The following is a 13,991-nucleotide window of genomic DNA, read 5'->3' as shown; positions in this document are numbered from 1 at the left end:
GCCGCTGTAGTTGCTGTAGCTTGGTAATTACACATTTAAAACTGTTTAACCACCAGTATGTTGTTGGACAAACATTACAGAACGAGTTGTTATATATAATGATCTGTAATTCTGCACCCAAAATCATCACTCATAAATTACTTAAATATGTGGTTATCAATTCATGAAAAAACAAGGTTCAGTTTGTTTGGTGAAAGACTGCGAGTAAAGGGATTTAAATCAACTTTTTCATGGTTATGTTATCTAGTATCTAGTATAGTATATCTAGTATATCTAGAAGAGAGAAGGTTAAACCGTCCGGACAGATGCATGATTGTGAAGACTGGAAAGCGGTACGTGAGGCAGGCAATCCCGCGCAAGTGTTCCATGCATATTTCTCCGCCTTCTCCAACTCCACCCTCCCTTTATATGGGCTTTTACTACTGCCGATTCATTCCGTTATTGTGCGCCCTGAGGTGTACGCCGCATCCGAACCGCTTTGGCAAACTGTGTAGGCAAGCCTATAACAGTTCTGGACATAGACGTATTTAAATATGGATCTTCATCAACGAGGTTGGTTAGGATGGGCAACTATTTTAGCCATTGCGTTTGCAGTAAACGGTTTGAGCAAACGCGACATGTTTGATTATGGAGAGCAAGCTGGAGACCAACTGTTGGAGCAAGGGACCGACCAAACTCAAAAACTTATTTTGAATCAGTCAATGTTCTTCTTCGATGGCACATATGACACTGTTTATGTGAGTAGAATTATGTTTTATGTACATGCGCAAATAGTAGCTTAATTATGCACGAAAATAGCTGCAGAATATATCAATGGAAAAAATACACAGCCATCAATTATGATATTCACATGCACGTTGACTGTTCCCCTTCCTATGGATTCATTGTGATAGGCGATTTTATCCATGAAAGATAGAATGTAATTGTTTTGTTAGCTATGTTCTCAATTAGTTAACCACCTCATGCATATGCCACATATCACATCATTGAAAATCTGTTCACAAAGTAAAGTACTCTTTGATAATAATCAATTAGCACAAATTGCTCAAATGCCATGAATTGGGGTGATGAAAGGCCATGTGGAATGTTGCTGGGAGGGTTTGGAATGTCAGTCAATTCGTTATGTGACTGATAAGGCTATCAACACCCACCTTCATAAACTTGGCCCTGTGTCTCCTTATACTGTAGAATATCACATACCAACAAATCATGTGATGATGATTGATAGAGAATGATACATTCATTGATCCACATATGTATTTAGTTTAGAATGTTAGATCGTCCTAAGCACCTGAAAGCTGTTATCCCCAAATCTCTCTCTCTCTCTCTCTCTCTCTCTCTCTCTCTCTCTCTCTCTCTCTCTCTCTCTCTCTCTCTCTCTCTCTCTCTCTCTCTCTCTCTCTATAATGTATCTACTGCATTATATATTAAATCCCCCATAGCTATGGATCCCAGATGGTGTAGTGTAAGGCTTAATTAACCCGAACAATGACTAGTCTGTTTGTTAAAAAGCGCTGAGCCCCATTGTTGTGAATTGACAAAACATTAACCCCAGAAGGCCCAGGTAAGCTCATCCCTGTGCCCCATAAGAATGCTTTGTCTGTGACGTGACCTGCCTTTTGTTGGATCAAAAAACAGACGGCACAGAGAACTGATGAGTTCCCCACACAGCAGGCCTATTGTGTGATTTATCTCCAAAGAGGCAGCCAATCTCTTTTGTGTTCACACAGCAAAGACCTTGGAAGGTGTCAGCGACTCAGCTTTGCTAAAATACTCCAAACCAGAAGGTGGCAGTAGTGTTGTTTGGCAATGCATATCCGTGTGTATTGCTTATGGCCTAGATTCGAAGCTACTGTATCTGCGCTTATGTTGGTATTCTGTAGAAAGTCCTTGTTGATACTATGTTGTTATTGTCTAACACTGTTCTGTACATTGTCATGTATTTGGAGATTTTATGTGGCCCCAGGAAGAGTAGCTGATGCATTTGCAGTAGCTAATGGGGATCCTAATTAACTAAACTAAATACTAGTCAGATGGGACAGCTAGATAACTACAGTACCTTGCAAGGTGATGAAGAAACTATTTAATTCACTCTCCATAATTCTATACTGCCAGTGCCAGTCCATAGCAAAATCACCCTCCCTCCCTCTCTCCCACCCACCCACCAAGGCATCACACAAGGATATACTATTAAAGTAAATTAAATAGGCCAGAAAAAAAACAGAGAAACCGTAATAGAAATAAAAAACTATGGAAAAAGTTCAATAAAAATTCTTATCAGTACAAATGGCCACTAGAATAGACATGACTGCTTACCAAAATATGCAAGTTACACTAAAAAGCAAGCTCTCCACGTATTGTATTAATGGGGACCAGGTTAAGTCAAACTTTTGTCGTGACCCAAGCACAGTGTACCTAACCTTCTCCAGAGGCAGAGATGACACCACCTCCTTAACCCACTGCATAAAGGAGGGCGCCTTTGCAGACTTCCAGTGAAAGACGACAAGGCGGCAAGCTAGCAGCGACAAGGCGGCGAGCTAAATGCTATTGCATTCGCCTAATTCGTGGTCGCATTCTGGTCTAAGGAAAGTACCCCAAAAAATGGCAGTGAACTGGTTGGGACTAACAGTTGTATTACACATATGTGAGAATGCCTCAAAAATGGGGTCCCAGAAGCAACTCAAAGATTGGCATGACCAAAACATGTGTCCCACAGTCACTGGACTCTGGTGGCATCTCAAACACTTGGAGTCCACATTTGGGTATATTTTTGCCAATCTGTCATTTGAGTAATGGAGACGGTGCAAAACTTTAAACTGAATGAGCCCATGCCTTATGCAAAATTATGAGGTGTGGATACTGTGTTGCCATATATCATCGGGTAGCTCTCTGTCTTGCTCCCATGCAGATTTTGTATTTGCCAAGGAAGGCGGATTAATGTTATGTATTTTGTTGTATAATCTGGAGATTGTGCCCTTCAAATACAGGTTAAGATCTAAGCCCCTCTCAACTGGACACTTAGTTTGCTCAAGCGGAAATTAAGGGAAATGTTGCGAGTTTGCAGATATCTAAAAAAAGTGGGTATTGGGAATTTGAACCCAAATGTGTTGTCAACAAATAGGTCACACAAAAAAAAAACTGGAAAAACACTGGAATGCCGTGTCAATCTGTGACGCTGGGAAGAGATGATTAGATGTTAATGGAGAGAAGTTGGAAGGATTGACTGTAGCTCCATGATGGCCCAAATCCTTGTTTTCAAATGTAGAAACCCAGTACACACATTTAGATATATTTGCTGACCAGTAGTAGTGTAAAAAATTGGGGCTTAGGTCTCTACAGAAAATACCTTTCTCATTCATGGATTTGACTTATTCCAAATGAAGGTGGAGTTGTAGCTGTCCAGTTGTTTGAACATCGACTTCTGCAGAAAAATGGGAATCATTTGGAAGAAGTACAAACACCTAGGTAATACAGTCATCTTAACAGAATTAGTGTGACCTGGTAATGAAATGGGAAGAGACGACCACCTTATGAAATCCTGCTTAGTGCGCTCCAGGAGTGTTTTGAAGTTATGTTTAGACTGAGCCTTAAATTAGCAAGTGACCTTTATTTATTTATGTATGCGTGTTTATTCCATGTGTAACTCTGTGTTGTTGTCTGTGTCGCACTGCTTTGCTTTATCTTGGCAAGTTCGCAGAGAAAAAATGAGACCCGAAAAGATTTAGATTGGTTCCCCCACACCAAAATGGCATGAAAAGGGGTGTGAGTAATGGGAGAGGAAAAAATCTCCGTATGGCCCACCAGAATACTCGCTCCTACCGGTGAGCCTGGTCTTTTAGTGGACAGGTGGAGACGAAATGACCAGTAGTCCCGCAATACATGCAACTCTTAGGGTGAAGCCTGTATAGCCGTTCGGCTGGAGACAGCCTAGCTCTGCCTAGTTGCATTGGCTTGGGAAGAGGTGAATCGGCTGACTTCGGAGACTCTCGGGGGAACTCGGGTAGCCTCACATTCTCTCGGCAACAGAGCCATCGGGGACTTCGGGGATGCCTCTGAGGCAAGGTGGAATCCTTGGGCAACGAGTGAAATCGATTCTCCTCTCCTTCCTTCATTCCTGTAGTTGCCCATCAATCTGTATGGTCAAGGCAATGAGCGAGTCGAGATATGTCGGTAGTTCCCGGGCTGCAAGCTCATCCTTTACTTCCTCCGAAACACCGTACAGGAACATGTCGAACAGCTCTTCCGGGATCTAGGCACTCTCAGCTGCCAACATGCGGAAATCCACCACATTATCTGCCCAAACCGGAGTAACTTCCGAGCAGCTTCTCTCATTGAAAACTTTCTTTACCTCCGACACAAACTCCTCCAGACTGACTGCTGTTCCCATACTGCTGTAGCCCTGGCGAGAGCCCTCCCGGACATTAATGTGATGAGGTACGCTATCTTCGAGCGGTCCGAGGGGAAGGAGGAGGGCTGCAGCTCGATGATGAGGGAACACTGAGCGAGAAATGACCGACAGGTGCCCGGCTCTCCATCGAAGCGTTCCGGGGGAGGTAAGCGGAGTTCCCAAATTACTGACGGCCTGGAAGGTTACCATCTGCCTAACAGATAACCCGCAGACATGCTCCAGCAATGTGTTCAATGCTCGGTCATGGCATTTGGCCAAGGTCTGGAACCCTTCCATCAGACCATGAAGCAACTCCTTGTGCCTTCCAATGGTGGCTCCTTGGGAGGAGATGGTGTTGCGGAGCTGGTCCGAGTCTGCTGGGTCAGTCATGGCCAGTTCGTACTATCACGTTTTAGGGAAGACCCAGATGCAGATAGTGTCGCAGTAACAAAAGCTTATTAATAGAACGGGGGCAGGCAAAACAACAGGTCAAGGGCAGGCAGAGGTCGGTAATCCAGATCAGAGTCTAAAAGGTACAGAAAGGCAGGCAGGGTCGGGGGAGGCAGAATGATCAAAACTGGGAAAACTTGAAAACAGGAACTAGAAACAGACATGAGCAAGGGGAAAACGCTGGTAGGCTTGACAAACAAAATCAACTGGCAACAAACAAACAGACAAGGTATGGTTGATATACAGAAGATAGCCCTATTTGGTAAAAGACCAAGTCCATATTATGGTAAGAACAGCTCAGATAAGAATAGAGAAACGACAGTCCATCATTACTTTAAGACATGAAGGTCAGTCAATCCGGAACATTTCAAGAACTTCGTAAGTTTCTTCAAGTGCAGTCGCAAAAACCATCAAGCGCTATGTTGAAACGGGCTCTCATGAGGACCGCCACAGGAATGGAAAACCCAGAGTTAACTTTGCTGCAGAGGATAAGTTCATTAGAGTTACCAGCCCCAGAAATTGCAGCCCAAATAAATGCTTCACAGAGTTCAAGTAATAGACACATCTCAACATCAACTGTTCAGAGGAGACTGTGTGACTCAGGCCTTCATGGTCGAATTGCTGCAAATTATCCACTACTAAAGGACACCAATAATAATAAGATACTTTTTTGGGCCAAGGAACACTTGCAATGGACATTAGATCAGTGGAAATCTATCCTTTGGTCTGCTGAGTCCAAATTGGAGATTTTTGGTTCTAACCTGTGTTGGTGAACGGATGATCTCTGCATGTGTATTTTCCACTGTAAACATGGAGGAGGAGGTGTTATGGTGTGGGGGTGCTTTGCTGGTGACACTGTCTGTGATGTATTTAAAATTCAAGGCACTCTTAAACAGTATGGCTACCATAGCATTCTGCAGCGATACGCCATCCCATCTGGTTTGGACTTAGTGGGACTATCATTTGTTTTTCAACAGGACAATGACCCAATACACCTCCAGGCTGTGTAAGGGCTATTTTACCAAGAAGGAGAGTGATGGAGTGCTGCATCAATTGACCTGGCCTCCACAATCCCCCGACCTCAACAAATTGAGATGGTTTGGGATGAGTCGGACCGCAGAGTGAAGGAAAAGCAGCCAACAAGAGCGCAGCATATGTGGGAACTACTTCAAGACTGTTGGAAAAGCATTCCAGATGAAGCTGGTTGAGAGAATGCCAAGAGTGTGCAAAGCTGTCATCAAGGCAAAGGGTGGCTCTTTGAAGAATATCAAATATAAAACCTATTTTGATTTGTTTAACACTTTTTTTTGGTTACTACATGATTCCATGTGTTATTTCATAGTTTTGACATCTTCACTATTATTCTACAATGTAGAAAATAGTAAAACAAATAAAGAAAAACCCTTTGAAAGAGTAGGTGTTCTAAAATTTTTGACCGGTTGTGTGTGTATATATACAGTGCCTTGCGAAAGTATTCGGCCCCCTTGAACTTTGCGACCTTTTGCCACATTTCAGGCTTCAAACATAAAGATATAAAACTGTATTTTTTTGTGAAGAATCAACAACAAGTGGGACACAATCATGAAGTGGAATGACATTTATTGGATATTTTAAACTTTTTTAACAAATCAAAAACTGAAAAATTGGGCGTGCAAAATTAATTCAGCCCCTTTACTTTCAGTGCAGCAAACTCTCTCCAGAAGTTCAGTGAGGATCTCTGAATGATCCAATGTTGACCTAAATGACTAATGATGATAAATATAATCCACCTGTGTGTAATCAAGTCTCCATATAAATGCACCTGCAATGTGATAGTCTCAGAGGTCCGTTAAAAGCGCAGAGAGCATCATGAAGAACAAGGAACACACCAGGCAGGTCCGAGATACTGTTGTGAATAAGTTTAAAGCCGGATTTGGATACAAAAATATTTCCCAAGCTTTAAACATCCCAAGGAGCACTGTGCAAGCGATAATATTGAAATGGAAGGAGTATCAGACCACTGCAAATCTACCAAGACCTGGCCGTCCCTCTGAACTTTCAGCTCATACAAGGATAAGACTGATCAGAGATGCAGCCAAGAGGCCCATGATCACTCTGGATGAACTGCAGAGATCTACAGCTGAGGTGGGAGACTATGTCCATAGGACAACAATCAGTCGTATATTGCACAAATCTGGCCTTTATGGAAGAGTGGCAAGAAGAAAGCCATTTCTTAAAGATATCCATAAAAAGTGTTGTTTAAAGTTTGCCACAAGCCACCTGGGAGACACACCAAACATGTGGAAGTAGGTGCTCTGGTCAGATGAAACCAAAATTGAACTTTTTGGCAACAATGCAAAACGTTATGTTTGGCGTAAAAGCAACACAGCTCATCACCCTGAACACACCATACCCACTGTCAAACATGGTGGTGGCAGCATCATGGTTTGGGCCTGCTTTTCTTCGGCAGGGACAGAGAAGATGGTTAAAATTGATGGGAAGATGGATGGAGCCAAATACAGGACCATTCTGGAAGAAAACCTGATGGAGTCTGCAAAAGACCTGAGACTGGGACGGAGATTTGTCTTCCAACAAGACAATGATCCAAAACATAAAGCAAAATCTACAATGGAATGGTTCAAAAATAAACATATCCAGGTGTTAGAATGGCCAAGTCAAAGTCCAGACCTGAATCCAATCGAGAATCTGTGGAAAGAACTGAAAACTGGTGTTCACAAATGCTCTCCATCCAACCTCACTGAGCTCGAGCTGTTTTGCAAGGAGGAATGGGAAAAAAATTCAGTCTCTCGATGTGCAAAACTGATAGAGACATACCCCCAAGCGACTTACAGCTGTAATCGCAGCAAAAGGTGGCTCTACAAAGTATTAACTTAAGGGGGCTGAATAATTTTGCACGCCCAATATTTCAGTTTTTGATTTGTTAAAAAAGTTTGAAATATCCAATAAATGTCATTCCACTTCATGATCGTGTCCCACTTGTTGGTGATTCTTCACAAAAAATACAGTTTTATATCTTTATGTTTGAAGCCTGAAATGTGGCAAAAGGTCACAAAGTTCAATGGGGCCGAATACTTTCGCAAGGCACTGTATATATATTGCATGTTTTTTTCTGTTCAGTTTTGATGTAATCTCTTACTAAACCACCCACATAAATCCCAAAATGTTTCAATGCGTGACAGCAAATGGAAGAAGGAAAAACTTGCAAATGTTGTATGGTCATTGGTGTGAGTTTGTTTAAGATATATCAGAGTGTCGTTTTCCTGCTACCCTTCACCGTCGCGTTGTGTTGCGTGTCATCTATAAGCTTAAGTAACGAGTTCTAAAGTCTGCTTTCCTCCCACCAAACTCTGCTCCCACGCCCCTTGTGCATGTGGGATTTCCCCTTCACTCTCAATCACGGTCTGTAGAGCTTCAGCAGATGCCGAGAGCCACCCCTACCTCCATCCTTCGCTCCCTCTCTCCCTCTGTTTCTTCCCTCTTTCCCTCTCCCCCTCCTCTGGTGTGCAGGTCGAGACTGTGTTGCTCTAGTCAGTGCCTTTCCAGCAGTCCCAGCAGCTGTCTTTGAAATTGCCCCCGACACACTCACATAAACACACACTTCCGGGAGGGAATGTTTAGAGGTTGGCAGAGGGGTAGAGGGTGGATGTGTGTGTGTGAGTTGGGGGTCGGGGAGTTGAATTCTTTCAGTGCTCTGTAAGAGTGGGAGAAGAGTGGGTTTACCCATTAGTGTGTTTGTTCAGGAAGAAAAAAAAAATATTTTGTTATTTTGCGACTTGTTATATTCTGGATGTTAAAGTGCATTGAGATGGTCAATGTTGATTCTCTAACTCAGTGAACTTCTGACGAACTACATAATGTTATCTTTAGAAAAAATGTACAGTTCTGTAACATACAGATCATACTGAACACTGAGTGTACAAAACATTAAGAACACCTTCGTAATATTGAGTTCCACCCCCCTCTTTTGCCCTCAGATCAGCCTCAATTCATCAGGGCATGGACTCTATAGGGTGTCAAAAGTGTTCCACAGGGATGCTGGCCCAAGTTGACTCCAATGATTCCCACAGTTGTTGATTCACCCTCTGAATGGCACACATACAGTCGTGGCCAAAAGTTTTGAGAATGACACAAATATGAATTTTCACAAAGTCTGCTGTTTCAGTTTGTATGATGGCAATGTATGATCAAATGAATTGCAATTCATTGCAAAGTCCCTCTTTGCCATGCAAATGAACTGAATCCCCCAAAAACATTTCCACTGAATTGCAGCCCTGCCACAAAAGGACCAGCTGACATCCTGTCAGTGATTCTCTCGTTAACACAGGTGTGAGTGTTGACTAGGACAAGGCTGGAGATCACTCTGTCATGATGATTGAGTTTGAATAACAGACTGGGAGCTTCAAAAGGAGAGTGGTGCTTGGAATCATTGTTCTTCCTCTGTCATCCATGGTTACCTGCAAGGAAACACGTGCCATCATCATTGCTTTGCACAAAAAGGACTTCACAGGCAAGGATATTGCTGCCAGTAAGATTGCACCTAAATCAATCATTTATCGGATCATCAAGAACTTCAAGGAGAGCGGTACAATTGTTGTGAAGAAGGCTCCAGGGTGCCCAGGAAAGTCCAGCAAGTGCCAGAACCGTCTCCTAAAGTTGATTCAGCTGCGGGATCGGGGCACCACCGGTACAGAGCTTGCTCAGGAATGGCAGCAGGCAGGTGTGAGTGTATCTGTACTCACAGTGAGGCGAAGACTTTTGGAGAATGGCCTGGTGTCAAGAAGGGCAGCAAAGAAGCCATTTCTCCAGGAAAAACATCATGGACAGACTGATATTCTTCAAAAGATACAGGGATTGGACTGCTGAGGACTGGGGTAAAGTCATTTTCTCTGATGAATCCCCTTTCCTATTGTTTGGGGCATCCGGAAAAGAGCTTTTCCGGAGAAGACATGAAGAGCGCTACCATCAGTCCTGTGTCATGCCAACAGTAAAGTATCCTGAGACCATTCATGTGTGGGGTTGCTTCTCAGCCAAGGGAGTGGGCTCACTCACAATTTTGCCAAAGAACATAGCCATGGTATGAATGGTACCAACACATCCTCCGAGAGCAACTTCTCCCAACCATCCAGGAACAGTTTGGTGACAAACAATGCCTTTTACAGCATGATGGAGCACCTTGCCATAAGGCAAAAGTGATAACGAACAAAACATCGATATTTTGGGTCCATGGCAAGGAAACTCCCCAGACCTTAATACCATTGAGAACTTGTGATCAATTTTCAAGAGGCAGGTGGACAAACAAAACCCCACAAATTCTGACAAACTCCAAGCATTGATTATGCAAGACTGGGCTGCCATCAGTCAGGATGTGGCCCAGAAGTTAATTGACAGCATGCCAGGGCAGATTGCAGAGGTCTTGAAAAAGAAGGCTCAACACTGTAAATATTGACTCTGCATCAACTTCATGTAATTGTCAATAAAAGCCTTTGACACTTATGAAATGCTAGTAATTATACTTCAGTATTCCATAGTAACAAAACTATCTAAAAACACTGAGGCAGCAGATTTTTGTGAACATTTATATTTGTGTCATTCTCAAAACCTTTGGCCACAACTGTACACAATCCATGTCTCGATTGTCTCAAGGCTGAACCTGTCTCCTCCCCTTCATCTATACTGATTTAAGTGGATTTACAGTTGTTTACATACACTTAGGTTGGAGACATTAAAACTCGTTTATCAACCACTCCACTAAAATGACTTGTTAACAAACTATAGTTTTGGCAAGTCGGTGCAGTTTGTGCATGGCACAAGTAATTTTTCCAACAATTGTTTACAAACAGATTATTTCACTTATAATTCACTGTATCACTATTCTAGTTGTTCAGAAGATTACATACACTAAGTTGACTGTGCCTTTAAACAGCTTGGAAAATTCCAGGAAATTATGTCATGGCTTTAGAAGCTTCTGATAGGCTAATTGACATCATTTGAGTCAATTGGAGGTATACCTGTGGATGTATTTCAAGGCCTACCTTCAAACTCAGTGCCTCTTTGCTTGGCATCGTGGGAAAATCTAAATAAATCAACCACGACCTCAGAAAAGACCTCCACAAGTCTGGTTCATATTTTGGAGCAATTTCCAAACAACTGAAGGCACCACGTTCATCTGTACAAACAATAGTACGCAATTATAAACACTGGGCGGCAGGGTAGCCTAGTGGTTAGAGCGTTGGACTAGTAACCGGAAGGTTGCAAGTTCAAACCCACGAGCTGACAAGGTACAAATCTGTCGTTCTGCCCCTGAACAGGCAGTTAACCCACTGTTCCTAGGCCGTCATTGAAAATAAGAATGTGTTCTTAATTGACTTGCCTAGTTAAATAAAGGTAAAATACTGCTCAGGAAGGAGACATGTTCTGTCTCCTAGAGGTGAATGTACTTTGGTGCGAAAAGTGCAAATCAATCCCAGAACAACAGCAAAAGATGTTGTGAAGATGCTGGAGGAAACAGGTTCAAAGTTGAATGTTGACATAATCTGAAAGGCTGCTCAGCTTGGAAGAAGCCACTGCTCCAAAACTGTTAGCAACTGCACCACGGGGACAAAGATCATACTTTTTGTAGAAATGTCCTCTGTTCTGATGAAACAAAAATAGAACTGTTTGGCCATAATGACCATCATTATGTTTGAAGGAAAAAGGCGGAGGCTTGCACGCCGAAGAACACCATCCCAACCATGAAGCACGGGGGTGGCAGCATCATGTCTTTGCTGCAGGAGGGACTGGTGCATTTCACAAAATAGATGGCATCATGAGGAGGAAAATTTTGGATATATTGAAGCAACATCTCAAGACATCAGTCAGGAAGTTAAAGGTTGGTCGCAAATGGGTCTTCCAAATGGACAATGACCCCAGGCATTGGAGTGGCCATCACAAAGCCCTGACCTCAATCCTATAGAACATTTGTGGGCAGAACTGAAAAAGCATGTGCGAGTAAGGAGGCCTACAAACCTGACTCAGTTACACCAGCTCTGTCAGGAGGAATGGGCCAAAATTCACCCATTCTGACATTTTACATTCTTAAAATAAAGTGGTGATCCTAACTGATCTAAGACAGGGAATTTTTACTAGGATTAAATGTCAGGAATTGTAAAAAAAAAAAAAAAAGTTTAAATCTATTTTGCTCAGGTGTAGGTAAACTTCCGACTTCAACTTTAACAAGTAACATCAATAAGGGATCATAGCTTTCACCTGCAAATGTCTATGTCATGAAAAGAGGTGTTCTTAATGTTTTGTACACTCAGTGTATGTTAAAACTTCTTTGGGATGAATAGAGTTCCCAGAGTGAACTGCCTCCTACTCAGTCCCAGATGCTAATATATGCATGTTATTATTAGTTTTGGATAGAAAACACTCTGAAGTTTCTAAAACTGTTTGAATGATGTCTGTGAGTATAACAGAACTCATATCGCAGCCAAAAACCTGAGAAAAAATCCAAACAGGAAGTGGGAAATCTGAGGTTTGTAGTTTTTGAACTCACCCCTATCGAATACACAGTAGGATATGTGTTATTTTACACTTCCTAAGGCTTCCACTAGATGTCAACCGTCTTTAGAACATTGTTTCAGGTTGCTCCTGTGAAGGGCTCCTGTGATGAGAGTTGTTTGACTAAGGGGTCTGCCAGCAGCCTCTTTCTCAGTCATGCATATTTGTCATAAGAGGTACCTCTCGTTCGATTGCTTTTCTACAGACAATGGAATTCTCCGGTTGGAACATTATTGAACATTTATGATAAAAACATCCTAAAGATTGATTCTATACTTAGTTTGACAAGTTTATTCGACCTGTAATATAACTTTTTGAACTTTTCATCCGACTGGACCAGAACGCGCTTCTGGATTTGTTTACAAATGAAGCTATTTGGACATAAATGGACATAAATGATGGACATTATCAAACAAAACAAGCATTTTTTTGTGGAACTGTGATTCCTGTGAGGGCATTCTGATGAAGATCATCAATGGTAAGTGAATATTTATAATGCTATTTATGAATAATGTTGACTACCCAACATGGTGGATATTTCTCTGGCTGGTTTGGGCTCTGAGCACCGTTCTCAGATTATGCTTTTTCTGTAAAGTTTTTTTGAAATCTAACACAGCGGTTGCATTAAGGAGAAGTGTATCTGAAGTTCCATGCATAACACTTGAATTTTCATCAACATTTATATAGAGTATTTCTGTGAATTCATGTGGCTCTCTGCACAATCACTGCAACTACTGAACGTAACGTGCAAATGTAAAATGATTTTTAGAATATAAACATGAACTTTATCAAACAAAACATACATGTATTGTGTGACATAAAGTCCTATGAGTGTCATCTGATGAAGATCATCAAAGGTTAGTGATTCATTTTATCTCTATTTGTGCTGTTTGTGACTCCTCTCTTTGGCTGGAAAAATGGCTGGGTTTGTCTGTGAGTTGGTGGTAACCTAACATAATCGTTTGTGGAGCTTTCGCTGTAAAGCGTTGTTGAAATCAGACACTGTGGCTGGATTAACGAGAATGTTATCTTTAAAATGGTGCTTAATACTTTTATGTTTGAGAAATTTGATTTATGAGATTTATTTTGATTTGTATTTGGCGCCCTGCAATTTCATTGGCTGTTGGCGGAACCCAGTCCTAAACAGGTTAAAGTTCACCTTATTTTATATAACAGGCTTTTAAAATGCAATGTTGGTGCAAAATGTCTACTTAAAATATCAAAGGCACTCTTTTTGTGGAATGACCCAGGTAAAACATTTTTCAGTTGGAATCTTAAGGATGTTTCCACGAACAATGCCATTATTAGACTAACACGTCTGGAAAGTTGGACAGGAGGCAAGACTGCTTGGTTCGTCTTCTCACTTTCTCTCTCTTTATCTAAAAAGCAAGTGCTTCGTTCGTATTCTCACTCCCCCCCCTCTCTCTCTCTGTCTCTCTCTCTCTGCTTTTCTTTCCCCTCAACTGATAATTATGATCCCAGGCGTCTGTATGATGTAACCAATATGCTGTTCCTACCTCTCAGGAAAGCGTTCTCAAAGATAACTTTACAGCATTCGTAGCATAACTTTACAGCCTTGAACATCACAGGACTCTCTTGGGTCGGCTTTTCCAGA

The 13,991-nt window shown here is 42.0% G+C and overlaps 1 protein-coding gene across 1 annotated transcript in view; it reads left to right on the top strand.

Moving 5' to 3' along the window:
- The first annotated feature begins 456 nt into the window (after positions 1-456).
- Positions 457-13,991, top strand: part of LOC135522098 (nidogen-1-like) — an 80,117-nt gene continuing 66,582 nt past the window's right edge. The window contains exon 1 of the mRNA XM_064948058.1: positions 457-737. Within this exon, the coding sequence (XP_064804130.1) occupies positions 534-737 (204 nt within the window). The 5' untranslated portion in view covers positions 457-533. The remainder of the gene's footprint in view (positions 738-13,991) is intronic.

This window comes from Oncorhynchus masou, chromosome 4 (genome assembly GCF_036934945.1).
Source record: "Oncorhynchus masou masou isolate Uvic2021 chromosome 4, UVic_Omas_1.1, whole genome shotgun sequence".
NCBI lineage: Eukaryota > Metazoa > Chordata > Actinopteri > Salmoniformes > Salmonidae > Oncorhynchus > Oncorhynchus masou.
Note: the sequence above shows the minus strand (reverse complement) of the source record. Positions and strands in the feature narration are given on the sequence as shown.